This window comes from Monodon monoceros, unplaced genomic scaffold (assembly GCF_005190385.1).
Source record: "Monodon monoceros isolate NGI ecotype Baffin Bay Population unplaced genomic scaffold, NGI_Narwhal_1 Super_Scaffold_8, whole genome shotgun sequence".
Lineage (NCBI taxonomy): Eukaryota > Metazoa > Chordata > Mammalia > Artiodactyla > Monodontidae > Monodon > Monodon monoceros.
This window is the reverse complement of record NW_021703785.1, coordinates 105,270-119,872: the sequence shown is the minus strand read 5'-3', so window position 1 is coordinate 119,872 and position 14,603 is coordinate 105,270. Positions and strand designations below refer to the sequence as shown.

At 41.5% G+C, this 14,603-nt stretch overlaps 1 protein-coding gene across 10 annotated transcripts in view; it reads left to right on the top strand.

Annotated features, from left to right (window-relative positions):
- UPF3A (UPF3A regulator of nonsense mediated mRNA decay) overlaps positions 1-14,603 on the top strand; it is a 45,658-nt gene that overhangs the window by 14,618 nt on the left and 16,437 nt on the right. For 3 of the 10 annotated variants that reach the window (XM_029210528.1, XM_029210529.1, XM_029210527.1), the window contains exons 9-11: positions 312-606; positions 10,725-10,873; positions 12,459-12,542. In XM_029210528.1, the coding sequence (XP_029066361.1) occupies positions 312-606; positions 10,725-10,873; positions 12,459-12,542 (528 nt within the window). Of the gene's footprint in view, positions 1-311; positions 607-8,099; positions 8,965-9,290; positions 9,442-10,724; positions 10,907-12,458; positions 12,543-14,603 lie in introns of those variants that run through there. The other 7 variants (XM_029210532.1, XM_029210534.1, XM_029210530.1 and 4 more) reach the window with 7 other exon arrangements.

Below are 14,603 nucleotides of genomic sequence, written 5' to 3'. Positions count from 1 at the left end.
TGTAAAAAAAGGGAGGATTATATTTACTAAGAATTATAAAAATATGTGTATGTGGTACCTTAGCATAGTGCCTATTACATATGTGTGACTCAAGTGTAACAGTAAATATTGTTATTACTATTGTTTATTCATGTTTTCAAAAGTTTCTTATTGAATGCCTGTCGTGTGCCCATCATGTGTAAACTTGGCACTGCAGTGATGAGCAGACTTATATAACCCCTGCCTGCTTTTGAACTTGTAGTCTGGAAGGGAAGACGGGTAATTGACAAGCAGTTTATGTAAGGTTATTGATAATTTGTGTTGAATCACAGGTCACAAAATGACAGTGATAAAGAGCAAAGGGACGTGGAGAGAAGATTCCGAGAAAAAGAACTTGAAGCACAAAGATACCACTTGGATGACAGCAGAAAACATAGAGCTCACTATGAGTTGGATAAGTTTTCAGGAAGGAGCAAAGAAGAGCTGAAAAGGGGGAAAGGATTCACCCCAGACCGAGGGAAGAAGGGGAGCCAGGATGGGGGCGGCCCTGTGGGGGCAGCAGAGACACCAGGAAGGGAGAAGAGTGAAGATGAGCTGGCACCCAAGAAGGAGGACACGGGAAGCAAGGTTCTTCTATTCACTGGGGATAACCTTTCACTTCATTTTCGTCTGCTCAGAGTATCAGCTGTAATCCTGCAGGCTTACAACTGCTTTTCCAAACAGAAATGTTTTTTCTAACCAAGAGTCTTGAGGTGTCTTGAGGTGCAGGATCGTAGCTTCTGACAGCATCCTAGGGAGCTCACTGCCCTGAGAGTCTGTATTTGCAGAGCAGTTATTCTTGTCCAGTGAGAGGGCACCAAGTCCTGAAATGAAACCAGCATCATCTTTTCTCAGAGAATCAATTTTTTTTTTTTAACCAGGAAAGAAAAAGAACCTTTTATTTAGTATAAAACTGGCACATTCACACTATTTGCTTGAGAATAAGTAATGGAAAGATTATACATTTTACCCCTAAGACAGTAAGGAAAATATTAATGACATGTCATGGTGCTTTCTTTTACATCATTAACAGAGTTACGATTTTTTTAAATTGAAGTTTAGTTGATTTACAATATTGTGTTAGTTTCAGGTGTACAGCAAACTGATTCAGACATTTTTTCCAGATTATATCCCAATATAGGTTATTACAAGATATTGAATATAATTCCCTGTGCTATACAGTAAATCCTTGTTGCTTATCTGTTTTTATATATAGTAGTTTGTATCTGTTAATCCCATACTCCTAATTTGTCCCTCCCTCCTTCCCTCTCTCCTTTGGTAATTATAAGTTTGTTTTATGTGTCTGTGAGCCTGTTTCTGTTTTGTATATATATTCATTTGTATTATTTTTAGATTCCATATATAAGTGATATCATATAGCATTTGTCTTTCTCTGTCTGACTTAACTTCACCTAGTATGACAATCTGTAGGTCGATCCATGTTGCTGCAAATGGCAGAATTTCATTCTTTTTTATGACTGAGTAATATTCCATTGTATATATACCACATCTTCTTTATCCATTCATCTGTTGATGAGCATTTAGGTTGCTTCCATATCTTGACTACAGCAAGCCCCGTACATATGAATGAGTTCCATTCTTAGAGCATGTTCATAAGTCCAATTTGTTTGTAAGTCCAACAGAGTTAGCCTAGGTACCCAACTAACACAATCGGCTATATAGTACTGTACTGTAATAGGTGTATAATACTTTTCACACAAATAATATATAAACACAAAAAACAAAACATTTTTAATCTTACAATACAGTACCTTGAAAAGTACAGTAGTCCAGTACAACAGCTGGCATACAGGGGTTGGCATCAAGTGAACAGGCAAGAAGAGTTACTGACTGGAGGAGGGAGAGGAGGTGGGAGATGGTAGAGCTGAAGGGTCGTCAGCAATAGGAGATGGAGGGCAAGCTGCAGTTTCACTCACACCTGACGTTGATGGAACACACGTTTGCATCTTTGAAAGTTCGCAACTTGAAGGTTCACATGTAGGGGGCTTATGTATTGTAAATAGTGCTGCTGTGTACCTTGGGTGCACGTGTCTTTTCGAATTAGAGTTTTTGTGTTTTCCAGATATATACCCAGGAGTGGTATTGCTGAATAATATGGTATCTCTATTTTTAGTTTTTTTAAGGAACTTCCATACTGTTTTCCATAGTGACTGCACCAATTTACATTCCCACCAACAGTGAACGAAGGTTCCCTTTTCTCCACACCCTCTGCAGCATTTACTCTTTGTATACTTTATAATGATGGCCATTTTGCCCAGTGTGAGGCGATACCTCATTGTGGTTTTGATTTGCATTTCTCTAATAATTAGTGAGGTTGAGCATCTTTTCATGTGCCTGTTGGCCATCTGTATGTCTTCTTTGGAAAAGTGTCTATTTAGGTCTTCTGCCAATGTTTTTGGATTGGGTTGTTTGTTTTTTTGATACTGAGTTTTATGAGTTGTTTATGTATTTTGGATATTAACCCCTTGTTTGTCACATCATTTACAAATATTGTCTCCCCTTCTGTAGGTTGTCTTTTCATTTTGTTGATGGTTTCCTTTGCTGTGCAAAAGCTTTTAAGTTTAATTAGGTCTCATTTGTTTATTTTTGCTTTTATTTCTTTTGCCTTGGGAGACTGACCTAAGAAAATGTTGCTACGATTTCTGTTGGAGAATGTTTTGCCTATGTACTCTTCTAGGAATTTTATGGTGTCATGTCTTATATTTAGGTCTTTAAACAATTTTGAGTTTATTTTTGTATATGGTGTGAGGGAGTGTTCTAATTTCATTGATTACATGTAGCTGTCCAGCTCTCCCAACACGCCTTGCTGCAGAGACTGTCTTTTCTCCATTGTATATCCTTGCTTCCTTTGTCATGGATTAATTAACCATAGGTGTGTGGGTTTATTTCTGGGCTCTCTGTTCTGTTCCATTGATATGTATGTCAGTTTTTTGTACCATGATGCTTTGATTACTGTGGCTTTGTAGTATAATCTGACATCTGAAAGTGTTGTGCCTTCAGCTTTGTTCTTTTACCTCAGGATTGCTTTGGCACTTCTGGGCCTTTTGTGGTTCTATATATATTTTAGGATTATTTGTTATAGTTCTGTGACAAATGTCATGGGTATTTTGATAGGGATTGCATAAAATCTGTAGATTGCTTTGGGTAGTATGGCCATTTTAACAGTATGAATTATTCTGATCCAAGAGCATGGGAAATCTTTCTATTTCTTTTTTTTTTTTTTTTTTTTTGAGGTACGCGGGCCTCTCACTGTTGTGGCCTCTCCCGTTGCAGAGCACAGGCTCCAGACGCACAGGCTCAGCGGCCATGGCTCACGGGCCTAGCCGCTCTGCGGCGTGTGGGGGCTTCCCGGACCGGGGCACGAACCCGTGTCCCCTGCATCAGCAGGTGGACTCTCAACCACTGTGCCACCAGGGAAGCCCTCTATATCTTTGTATCATCTTCAGTTTCTTTTATCAGCATTTTATAGTTTTCAGCATATAGATCTTTCACCTCCTTGGTTAAATTTATTCCTGGGTATTTTATTTTTTGACATGATTTTAAATGGGATTGTTTCTTTACTTTCTCTTTCTGATATTTCATTGCTGGTGTAAAGAAACAACAGATTTCTGTGTATTAATTTTGTGTCCTGCTACCTTGCTGAATTCATTTATTAGTTCTAATAGTTATGTGTGGAGACTTTAGGTTTCTCTATAGAAAGTATCATGCCATCTGCAAATAATGACAGTATACTTCTTCCCTTCCAATTTGGATACATTTTATTTCTTTTTCTTGTCTGATTGCTGTGGCTAGGACTTCCAATACTATGTTGAATAGAAGTGGTGAGAGTGGGCATCCTTGTTTTGTTCCTGAATTTAGCAAGAAGGCTTTTAGGTTTTCACCATTGAGTATTATGTTGGCTGTGGGTTTGCCATAAATTGCTTTTATTATGTTGAGATATGTTCCCTCTATACCCACTTTGGTGAGAGTTTTTATCATGAATGGATGTTGAATTTTGTCAGATGCTTTTTGTGCATCTACTGAGATAATCATGTGGTTTTTCTCTTTGTTTTTGTTAATGTGGTGTATCACATTGATGGATATGTATATGTTGAACCATCCCTGCAAGCCTGGAATGAATCCAGCTTGATCATGGTGTAATGATTCTTTTTATGTGTTATTGGATTTGATTTGCTAATATTTTGTTGAGGATTTTAACATCTCTATTCATCAAAGATATTGGCATGTAATTTTCTTTTTTTGTAGTGTCTTTGTATGGTTTTGGTATCAAGGTGAGGGTGGCTGCATAGAATGAATTTGGGAGTGTTCCCTCCTCTTCAATTTTTTGGAATAGTTTTAAAAGGATAGGTATAAGTTCTTCTTGTATGTGTGGTAGAATTCCCCACTGAAGCTGTCTGGTCCTGGACTTCTGTTTGTAGGGAGTTGTTTTTTATTACAGATTCTATTTCACATCCAGTGATTCGTCTGTTAAAATTATATGTTTCTTCTTGACTCAGTTTTGTTAGGCTGTATATTTCTGGAAATTTGTCCATTTCTTCTAGGTTGTCCAATTTGTTGGCATATAACTGTTCATAGTGTTCTCTTATGACTTGTATTTCTGTGGTATTAGTTTTTATTTTCATGTCTTTCATTTCTTATTTTATTTATTTGGGTCCTCGCTCTTTTCTTGGTGAGCCTGGCTAGAGGCTTGTCAATTTTATTGATCTTTTAAAAAAAACAGCTCTTGGGCTTCCCTGGTGGCGCAAGTTGAGAGTCCCTGGTTGAGAGTCCGCCTGCTGATGCAGGGGACACGGGTTCATGCCCCGGTCCGAGAAGATCCCACATGCCGCGGAGTGGCTAGGCCCATGAGCCATGGCTGCTGAGCCTGTGTGTCCAGAGCCTGTGCTCTGCAACGGGAGAGGCCACAACAGTGAGAGGCCCACGTACTGAAAAAAACAAACAAACAAACAAAAAAACAGCTCTTGGTTTTATTGATCTTTTCTGTTGTTTTTTTAATCTCTATTTCATTTATTTCCTCTCTGATCTTTAGTATTTCCTTCCTTCTGCTAGCTTCGGGTTTTGTTTGTTCTTGGTTTTCTAATTCTTTTAGGTTGTAGGTTAGGTTGTTTATTTGAAATTTTTCTTGTTTCTTGAAGAAGGCCTGTATCGCTATGAACTTGCCTCTTAGAACTGCTTTTGCTGCATCCCATAGATTTTTGTAAGGTTGTGTCTTCATTTCTTTTGACTCAAGGTATTTTCTGATATCTTCTTTGATTTTATCGTTGACCCATTGGTTTTTTAGTAGCATGTTGTTTAGTCTCCATGGGTTCATTCTTTTCCCATTGTCCTTTCTGTGGTTGACTTCTAGTTTCATACCATTGTGGTCACAAAAGATGCTTGAAGTAATTTCTGTCCTCTTAAATTTGGTAGGCTTGTTTTGTCACCTAATACATGGTTTGTCCTAGAGAACGTAACATGCGCACTTGAAAAGATGTGTATTCTGGGTTTTTTTGGATGCAGTGTCCTGTAGATATCAGTTAAGTCCAACTGGTCTATTGTGTCATTTAGGATTTCTGTTGCTTGATTTTCTGTCTGGATGATTGGTCCAGGGATCTGATGTCAGTGGGGTGTTAAAGTCTCCTGCTATTATTATATTATTGTCAATTTCACACTTTATGTCTGTTAGTATTTGTTTTACATATTTAGGTGCTCCTCTGTTGGGTACATGTATGATAACAAGTATAATATCCTCTTCTTGTATTGATCCCTTTATCATTATATAATACCCTTCGTTGTCTTTCTTTATGGCCTTTGTTTTAAAGTCTAATTTGTCTGATATGAGTATTGCTACTCCCGCTTTCTTGTCATTTCCATTTGCATGAAATATCTTTTCCCATCCCCTCACTTTGTCTGTGTGTGTCTTTCACCCTGAAGTGAGTCTCTTGTAGGCAGTATATTGTAGGTTCTTGTATTTTTATCCAATCTACCACTCTTTTGATTGGAGCATTTAGACCATTGACATTTAAAGTAATTATCAATAAATATGTACTTACTGACATTTTAATCCTTGTTTTCCAGTTGTTTTTTGTAGTTCTTTGTTCATTTCTTCTTTTTGTTTTTCTTTTTGTGGCTTGATGATTTTCTTTTGTGGTATGCTTGAGTTTCTTTCTTTTTGGTTTTTGTGAATCTATTGTATATTTTTTATTTGTGGTTACCATGGAGTTTGAGTATGTTAACCCATCACTATATCTATTTTCTTTACACTGATAGTAATTCAAGTTCAAAAACATTCCAAAATACTTACATTTTAAAACTCCCCTCCCCCACATTTTGTGACTTGTAATGTCCTGTTTTACATGTTCATGCTTATCCTTTTACTGTTAATTGTAGTTATAATTGCTTTTACAATTTTTTAAAATTGTTTTTTAACCTAGGTACTGGCTTATTTAAGTGATCTCCAATCATTTTATATACTTGCCTTTCCTATAGATCCTTGCTTCCTTTCTATTTAGAGAAGACCCTTCAATATTTCTTTAAGGGTAGGTTTAGTATTGCTGAATTCTTTTAGTTTTTGCTTGTCTGAGAAATTCTTTATCTCTTCTTCTATTCTAAATGATAATCTTGCTGTGTAGAGTATCCTAGTTGCAGGTTTTTCCCTTTCAGGACTTTGAGTATATCATGCCACTCCCTTCTGGCCTGAAAGTTTCTGCAGAGAAATCAGCTAATAGCCTTCTGGGGGTTCCCTTGTAACTAACTCTTTGTTTTTCTCTTGCTACCTTTAGAATTCTCTCTTTATCTTTCACTTTTGTCATCTTAATTCTGTGTCTTGGTGTGGGTCTGTTTGGATTCATCTTGTTTGGGACCCTCTGTGCTTCCTATACCTGGATATGTGTGTCCTTCTTTAGGTTTGGGAAGTTTTCAACCATAATTTCTTCAAATACATTTTCAATCCCCTTCTTTCTCTCTTCTCCTTCTGGAATCCCTATTATGTGTAGGTTGGCACATTTTATATTATCCCATAGATCTCATATTTTGTTTTCATTTTTTAAAAATTTGTCTTTCTGTCTTCTTCTCTGATTGGGTGATTTCCATTACACATTCTTCTGTGTCACTTAGTCTGCTGTTCATTGCTTGATTGTTTTTTCTCACAGAAATTGCCTATTTTGGGTTGGTTCATCTTTATAGTTTCTAGTTCCTTGTTACAGTGATCTACATTTCTATCAATAATCTTTCTTAATTCAGGTAGCACTTTTATTACCTCCTTTTTGAACTTGGGGTCCAGTAGACTGATGAGCTCTGTTTCATTATTTGTTCTTTCAGGGGATTTCTCTTGTTCTTTTAATTGGGAGTTCCTCTGCTTTTTCACTCTACTTAATTTTCTCTGTCTCTAAGAATTTAGGAGAAAGAGTTATCTACTGAGGTCTTGAAAGTGTGTTTTTATGTGGGACTGTCCCTGTGCAGATGGTGTGTATTCAGTGTTTTTGGTGCCAGGGCTGGTTTTGGTATGCCCACCAGCCACGTCATTCCTCAGGGTGTGCTGTCCGTAAGCCCCTTGATAGGGGTGTGGTCAGTGTTGTACTATCCAGAGCCTGGGCTGGCTGTGAGGTGGGGCCTCCTCTCTGCTCCGTGGCTGTCACTGCCCTGTCGGGGGTGGGGGCTCTGCTCCCCAGTTGTTGGAGTAGAAGCCCTGAGGGTCGAGTTCAGTCAGGCTCCGTTGCTCTTGAGTGTCTGCCCCAAAGGAGGTGAGTGCTGACGCAGCTGAGGCCACAGATGACCTAGGCGTCACCTGTGTAGGTGTCCACAGTTCTGCTCAGAAGCAGCCCGGGGTCGCATCCCTTTCTCTGTTGTGTTCATCCCAGATCTCACGCAAGGCTGTGGTGTGGAGTAGGCTGGGGCTGGGGGTTGGGACGTTGTGGGTACAGGAATTGAGGTGGCTGCACTGCTGTGTGAGACCGGTCTGCCCCAGATCCAGCACTAAGCTGCCATGTGGACTGGGTGGAGCCAGGGGCTCACACTGACAATGGCTGTTGCCGCCCCACCTGGACCCCACCCGAGACACAGGTCTGTCTCTTCACTGCTAGGCCGAGTCTCTGCCCAGATCTCACGCCAGGCTGTGGTGTGCAGGAAGCCATGCCAGGGTGTTCACCCCTTCAGATCTGGAGTGCAGAGAGGTGGCAGCTGCGACTGCAAAGCTCTCTCCGCCCTGATTGTCAGCACGCTGCACAAGGCACTCCTTGTGAGTAGAGTCCCAGCTTCTCCAGCACCTCTGTCTGTCTCAGCGGATTTCCCAGCAGGCCGGGGGGCCGTCTCCTCCGTGCGGGACCCTAGGACTGGGATGCCCAGGGTGTTGCCCAGCCTGCCTGCTCCCCAGGGCGAGGGTCCACCCACGAGGACTTTCTCCTCCTTACAGATCTCCCCGGGGCACAGGTCCTGACCTGGTGCCTTTCCTTCTGTCCAGACCAGTTACATGGAGCTCTTGCAGCTTTGGCTGTGTAGAGGGTCTTCTGCCAGTTTCTGTGAGAACCATTCCACAGGTAGATGTGTTTCTGATGTGTTTGTGGGGGGAGGTGATCCCCCTCCAAGAGCATTCTGATTATTAGTGGATAATGAGGTGGCCGTAAACACCCAGGCCAGCTCTGCACAACCGGCATGGCATTGGGATCACATCGTCACAGAGGAGCACTGTAACGGGTCATCTCCCTGCCAGGCCCGGCCCCGTGGTGCTGGCCAGCCCTCACAGCCTGGCGTCTAGGTGAGCCAAGGGCACGGAGGCCTGGGCTGCAGGCCGTATCCACGTGCCCCGCCGCCCCCGACCCTGGCAGCCTCCCTCTGTCCTGTGTCTGATTCTGTCATTTCAGGAAGCTGTAGAAATGGGAGCACGGCATGGAACCTTTTGAGGCTGGCTTTTTCACTCAGCATAATCCCCGCAGATCCATCCAGGGGGTGGTGGGTATCAGCGATGTTGATTTTTATTTATTTATTTATATTTTTTATAAATCTATTTATTTATTTTTGGCTGCGTTGGGTCTTTGTCGCTGCGCGCAGGCTTTCTGTAGTTGTGGTGAGTGGGGGCTACTCTGTTGCGGTGCGCGGGCTTCTCCTTGCTGTGGCTTCTCTTGTTGCGGAATGTGGGCTCTAGGCGCACGGGCTCAGTAGTGGCTCGTGGGCTCTAGAGCGCAGGCTCAGTGGTTGTGGCTCATGGGCTTAGTTGCTCCACGGCATGTGGGATCTTCCCAGACCAGGGCTCGAACCAGTGTCCCCTGCATTGGCAGGCGGATTCTTGACCACTGCGCCACCAGGGAAGTCCCGCTATGTTGATTTTTAAAGTGTCTGCAGTGAAGGCAAGGCCAGCCCCAGCCAGAGGGAGTCTACTCATCTTCACCCTTGACCAGCCCCGTCCGTATACTCAGAGGTTTCTGCAGTTACTGTAACCTCAGGGCTTTCTGCTGGGTTCGTTCACACGAGCACTGGTTTTTCACCTGCCTCTTCATTTAGCAGCAGTGAGTGACGGGTATGGGCACAGCTTTGGGAGTGGGAACCCGAGGTGACTCTTGCGCTCAGTTAAAGCTGTGGTGCTGTAGTGGTAATAAGGTGCTATGTGTCATAGCTCCTTTCTCACGAGGTGAGTTGTGATGTCCTTCTAGAATCCGTCTGTACACACAGACATTACCCTGCGAAAGCAGAGCCATGCTTTTGGCCCCGGGCAGAGGTGGTGTGTGAAGCCTGCCTCTCTGTCTACACGGGATTCGGGTCTGTATGGCCTGCCAAGCCCTTTCCCACCCTTCTCATTGGCCAGGCTGATATTAAGGAAAAGAACATTCTGGTAAACCCCATGGTGGTAACTGTGGGGCCTCCACACACAGCCCAGGAGTGGGCAAAGGTGAGTGGTGAGCCCTGGAGAAACAGCATAGGACGTGCCCACCCGAGTCACACTGCCCTGGCCCCTAGGTGGCCGTGGAAGGCTAAGGCTGCTGCTCCACCCACATGAGCAGACGGCTCCCTCAGGGGTGGGTCCACGGCAGAGCTGGGTCCACGGCAGAGCTAGCTGGCTTCCCCAAGGCTGGTCCTGGCCTGCAGAATCGCTTTGTCCTTCCCTGGCTTTGCTTTCCTCATTCCCTGAAGCAGTTTCATTTCATTTTATGTACTTTATCCAGGAATGTTTTTATCCCACCACCTCTAAGAGATTAGTATGATGGCTGGTTAGCATTTTCCATAAAGGGGACAGTTGAGGAATAAGCTACACAGAAATTGCTAATTACAAATGTGTGTGACTGTTCAGTTCATAGCTCTAAAAAGCCATATCTCTAGAGACCATGCCTCATTATGTTCCAGACTTTGCATCCACCCTGCGTGGCGAGTTTGAGGGGCTGAGATGAGTGTGTTTGAGTTTTCACCTCTCAAAATAGGAGGGAATGCCGTGATTGTATTAATTCCACAGAGTGTTCTGGCTTTGAGCAGTAACAGTTTCCCAGACACTAACTTTACTTCCAAGTTATTATTAACTGTCTTTCTTTTTCGTGGCTCTTTTTTTTTTTTAATCTCAATGCCTGATTTCTGAGATAGTGCTGTGAAAAAGTCTGATTTTTAGCTTCAAGACTGATTTTCTTTAGATAATTAGGATTATCAGGCCCTAGAAATAGATAGAGCTGTTGCCCCCTCCTGTATTGCTGGCCCTTGGAAGAGTAACACGCCCTCTGTCCTGGCAGGACCGACCAGGCTTGCAGCTGTACCAGCCCAGAGGTGGCAACCGAGCCCGTGAATGTGATGGAAGACCCCCTGAGGAGGGCCGTGACGGGAGGAGGGGTGAGGTGGAAGATTCACCAGGGGCTGGAGCTGAGAAGAGCGAAGAGGCAGAGTGAGTCAATGTGCATGTTGGTGACGTGGGTGGTCTCCCACCCACACTCTGGATTAGAGAGGGCATTCCTTCAGGAAGCACGTAAATTAGCCTGGAATAAAACCGACAAGGTGAAACTACTCCTTATAGAGAAACTAGAACTATAAAGGTGGCATAGAAATACCTAGAAACCATTCTCAAGCGATCTTTTAAAACTTTCAACAGAGTTATAGATTTGGCCATTTCTGATATAAACTAGTATATGTAATTTAGCCAAAGCAGAAGAAAAATAATCTCCTTCAGAAAGCAGAAAAGTATGACCAAAACCAGAAGAAAGCTAGTATTGTATCAGTGTGAATTCTGAAGCATTTTAAACATGGTGTAGGAATAACTTGGACTTTCAGTTTTACACATTTGTAAGTCAATGATCTGTATCTCATTGTGCTTTTTGTTGGTTTTCTGTGAGCTGTAGTTTCTGGAAAGTGAGCAGCTCTCATTTCTTATAACCATTGTAATTCAGTCATTCATGCACCTTCAGTCATAAGGATTAGCTGAAGTCTGTTGTGCTGTATTCCCTCTGATAGGAACTTTAACACCATATAAAGCCCAACAGCTTTAATTGTTGCCCTTTTAACAATACGGCCACTGAATTAAAAAAAAGAGTTCCAGTCTTTTGAGTGCTCATGTTTTATAACATAAATGGCATTATTTTAGAGAGGAATAATTAGGTATGGCATCTGGAGTCTTTCTTTTTGCAGTCTGAGGCAGTTTTTTGATAACTTAGTATAGTTTTCTGCAGCTGTGCATTCTACAGTATTTTTTCCTTTTAGTGAAATTTTTAAATGTTAATGCTTTTGGCACTGTGCTTTGAACCATTTATTAAATAAAAATTTTAGTTGCTATGAATTTGAACTCCAGTTATGGTACTTTTCCTATATAGAATTATATATAACAAAATACTGCTTTTTAAAATGTAGCTTTAATCATCTGAATATTTTGCTTATTATATCTATTCCTTATAAAATATAAAATGTTTATAAAAAACTGAGATTTATTATTAAACAAACCTCTATGACTGTTAGACATACAGTCAGTTTCAAGCATTGCTGTGCTCGTGTTCTTGACTTATGAGCTCCAGAAGGTGGGGGAGGGGAGAGAAGAACTTGCTGTGGATTCAGTGAGTTCCAGGTGATCCAGCAGCATCAACTCTGGCTGAAAAGGGCTAGATAGCAAACACTTTAGACTTTATAGGCTATACGGTCTCTGTCACAACGATTAAACTGCCATCATAGTGAGCCTTAAAATACATTTACAATAGAAAATGAATGGGCAGGGCTGTGTTCCTATAAAACTTAATATATAAAAACAGGCAGCACACCATATTTGGCCTGTGGGCCATAGTTGGTTAGTGTTCAAGATTCATGGTTTAAAACAATGGTTGTTATACTTTTTGGTCTCAGGAATACTTTACGTTCTTAGGAATTATTAACAACCCCAAAGGACTTTTGTTTATTAGCTAGATTATATCTATTGATGTTTAATGTATTCAAAATTAAAGCAAAAATGTTTAAGCACAAGAATACATAAACACATGTTCTTTTTATAGCTGTCAGAGTAATAACATCAACACACATCATTCTAGCCTCTGGAAAACTCCACTATACACCCGTGAGAAGATCACAGTAAAAAGGCAAGTAATGTCTTTTAGTCTCTTAATGAGTAATTATACCCAAGGGAGGGACCAAGATGGTGACATCGGAGGCTCCTGAATGTCCCTCCTCCCATAGACACACCAAATGTACAGCTACACACACAGAAGTTCCCTCAGAGAAACATCCAGAAACTAGCCAAGCGACTCCTACACACCAGACAAATGAGTCAATACCCACATCAAAACAGGTGGGAAAGTCGGAGACAACCTCTCACCATAAGCCCAAACCCCAGCACAGCACCATACAATCGCAAGGGAACCTCCAGTTCCCAGCTTTTTCCTGAAGAAAAGCTAGGGCTGCCACATCTAGCACCCCAACTTTTAAGGCTCCCCATCTGAGGGATGGACCTTTAAATCACCTGGTTCTGAAAGCCAATGGGGCTTCTGTCCATGAGACCCACAAGACAGGTGTGCATGAGAGCCCTCTCTGCAGCTATCCCCCCAGGTCTCCGCACAGGAGCAGGCAAAAACACTCATCTACCAGATTCTCCCTGGAAGGGTTTGACTGCGTACTCTTCTGGTTGCTACTTGAGAGCCCAGATTCTAATCAGCCTGCACGTGCGTGGAAGTGGACTGAGACATTGATGGGTCTTGGCACACCTTCCACTACTGGAAGCCACTAAGAACAAAGACAGTAGCATGGACAATCATAAAGGTTTGAGAGGCAACCACATACTCAGGCCAAGCTGATTGACAAGGTTTATCTTCTACGTGAGACTAGTCTGTCAAGACTGGGAGAGGTGGCTGTTTTATCTAATGCACAGAAACCAACACAGAGACTCAAGGAAAATAAGAAATAGGGGAATATGTTTGAAACAAAAGAACAAGGTAAATATCTCGAAACTGATCTTAATGGAGATATGTGATTTACCCAGTAGAGTTCAAAATAATGGTCACAGAGGTACTCACTGAGGTCAGGAGAGCAATGCAGGAACACTGTATGAATTTCAACAAAGATATAGAAAATATTAAAAAGTACCAAACAGAAATCATAGAGCTGAATCTTACAATAACTAAACTGAAAATTTCAATAGAGGAGTTCAACAGCAGACTAAATCGTGTGGAGGGAAGGATCAGTAAACTCAAAGGTAGGGCAGTAGAATTCATCCAGTCAGAGGGGCAAAAAGAAAAAAAAAAAAAGAGTAAAGATAGCTTAAGGGACTTATAGGATACCACAAGAAGACCAATATGTGCATTATAGGGGGTCCCAGAAGGAGAATAGGGAGGGAAAGGGGTAGAAACGTTATTTAAAAAATAATAATAATGGCTGAAAACTTCCATAACCTGTGGAAAGAAACACCCAGATACAGGAAGCCTAAAGAATACCAAATAAGATGGATTCAAAGTGACCCACACTGAGACATATTATTATATTGTCAAAAGTTAAAGAAGACAGAATCTTAAAAGCAGCAAGAGAAAAGCAACTTGTTATGCACAAGGGAACCATCACAAGACTGTCAGTGGAGTTTTCAGCAGGAACTTTGCAAGTCAGAAGGGTGTGGGATGTTATATTCAACATACTGGAGGGGAGGGTGGGAAAACACCAACCAAGAATACCCGGCAAAGTTGTCCTTCAGAATTGAAGGAGAATAAGGAGTTTTCCAGACAAAGCTGAAGGAATTCATCACCACTAGACTAGCCTTACAAGAAATGTTAATAGGAGTTCTTCAAGCTGAAACAAAAGGCCACTGATTACCAACAGGAAAACATATGAGAGTATACAACTCAGTGGTGCAAAGGTAAATATATAGTTAAATTCAAAATGTTCTAATATTGTCATGGTAGTGGGTAAATCACTTATAACTAGTATAAAGGTTAAAAGGCAAAAGTTTTAAAATAACTATAACTACAATAATTTGGTAATGGCTACACAATAAAAATAGATGCAAATTGTGACACCAAGAAAAAAATGTGGGATGGGGAAGTAAAAATATAGAGCTTTTGTATGCCTTCGAAGTTAAGTTGTTATCAGCTAAAAGTGAACTGTTTTAATATGTTTTATGTAAGCCTCATGGTAACCGCTAAGCAAAAACCTGATGT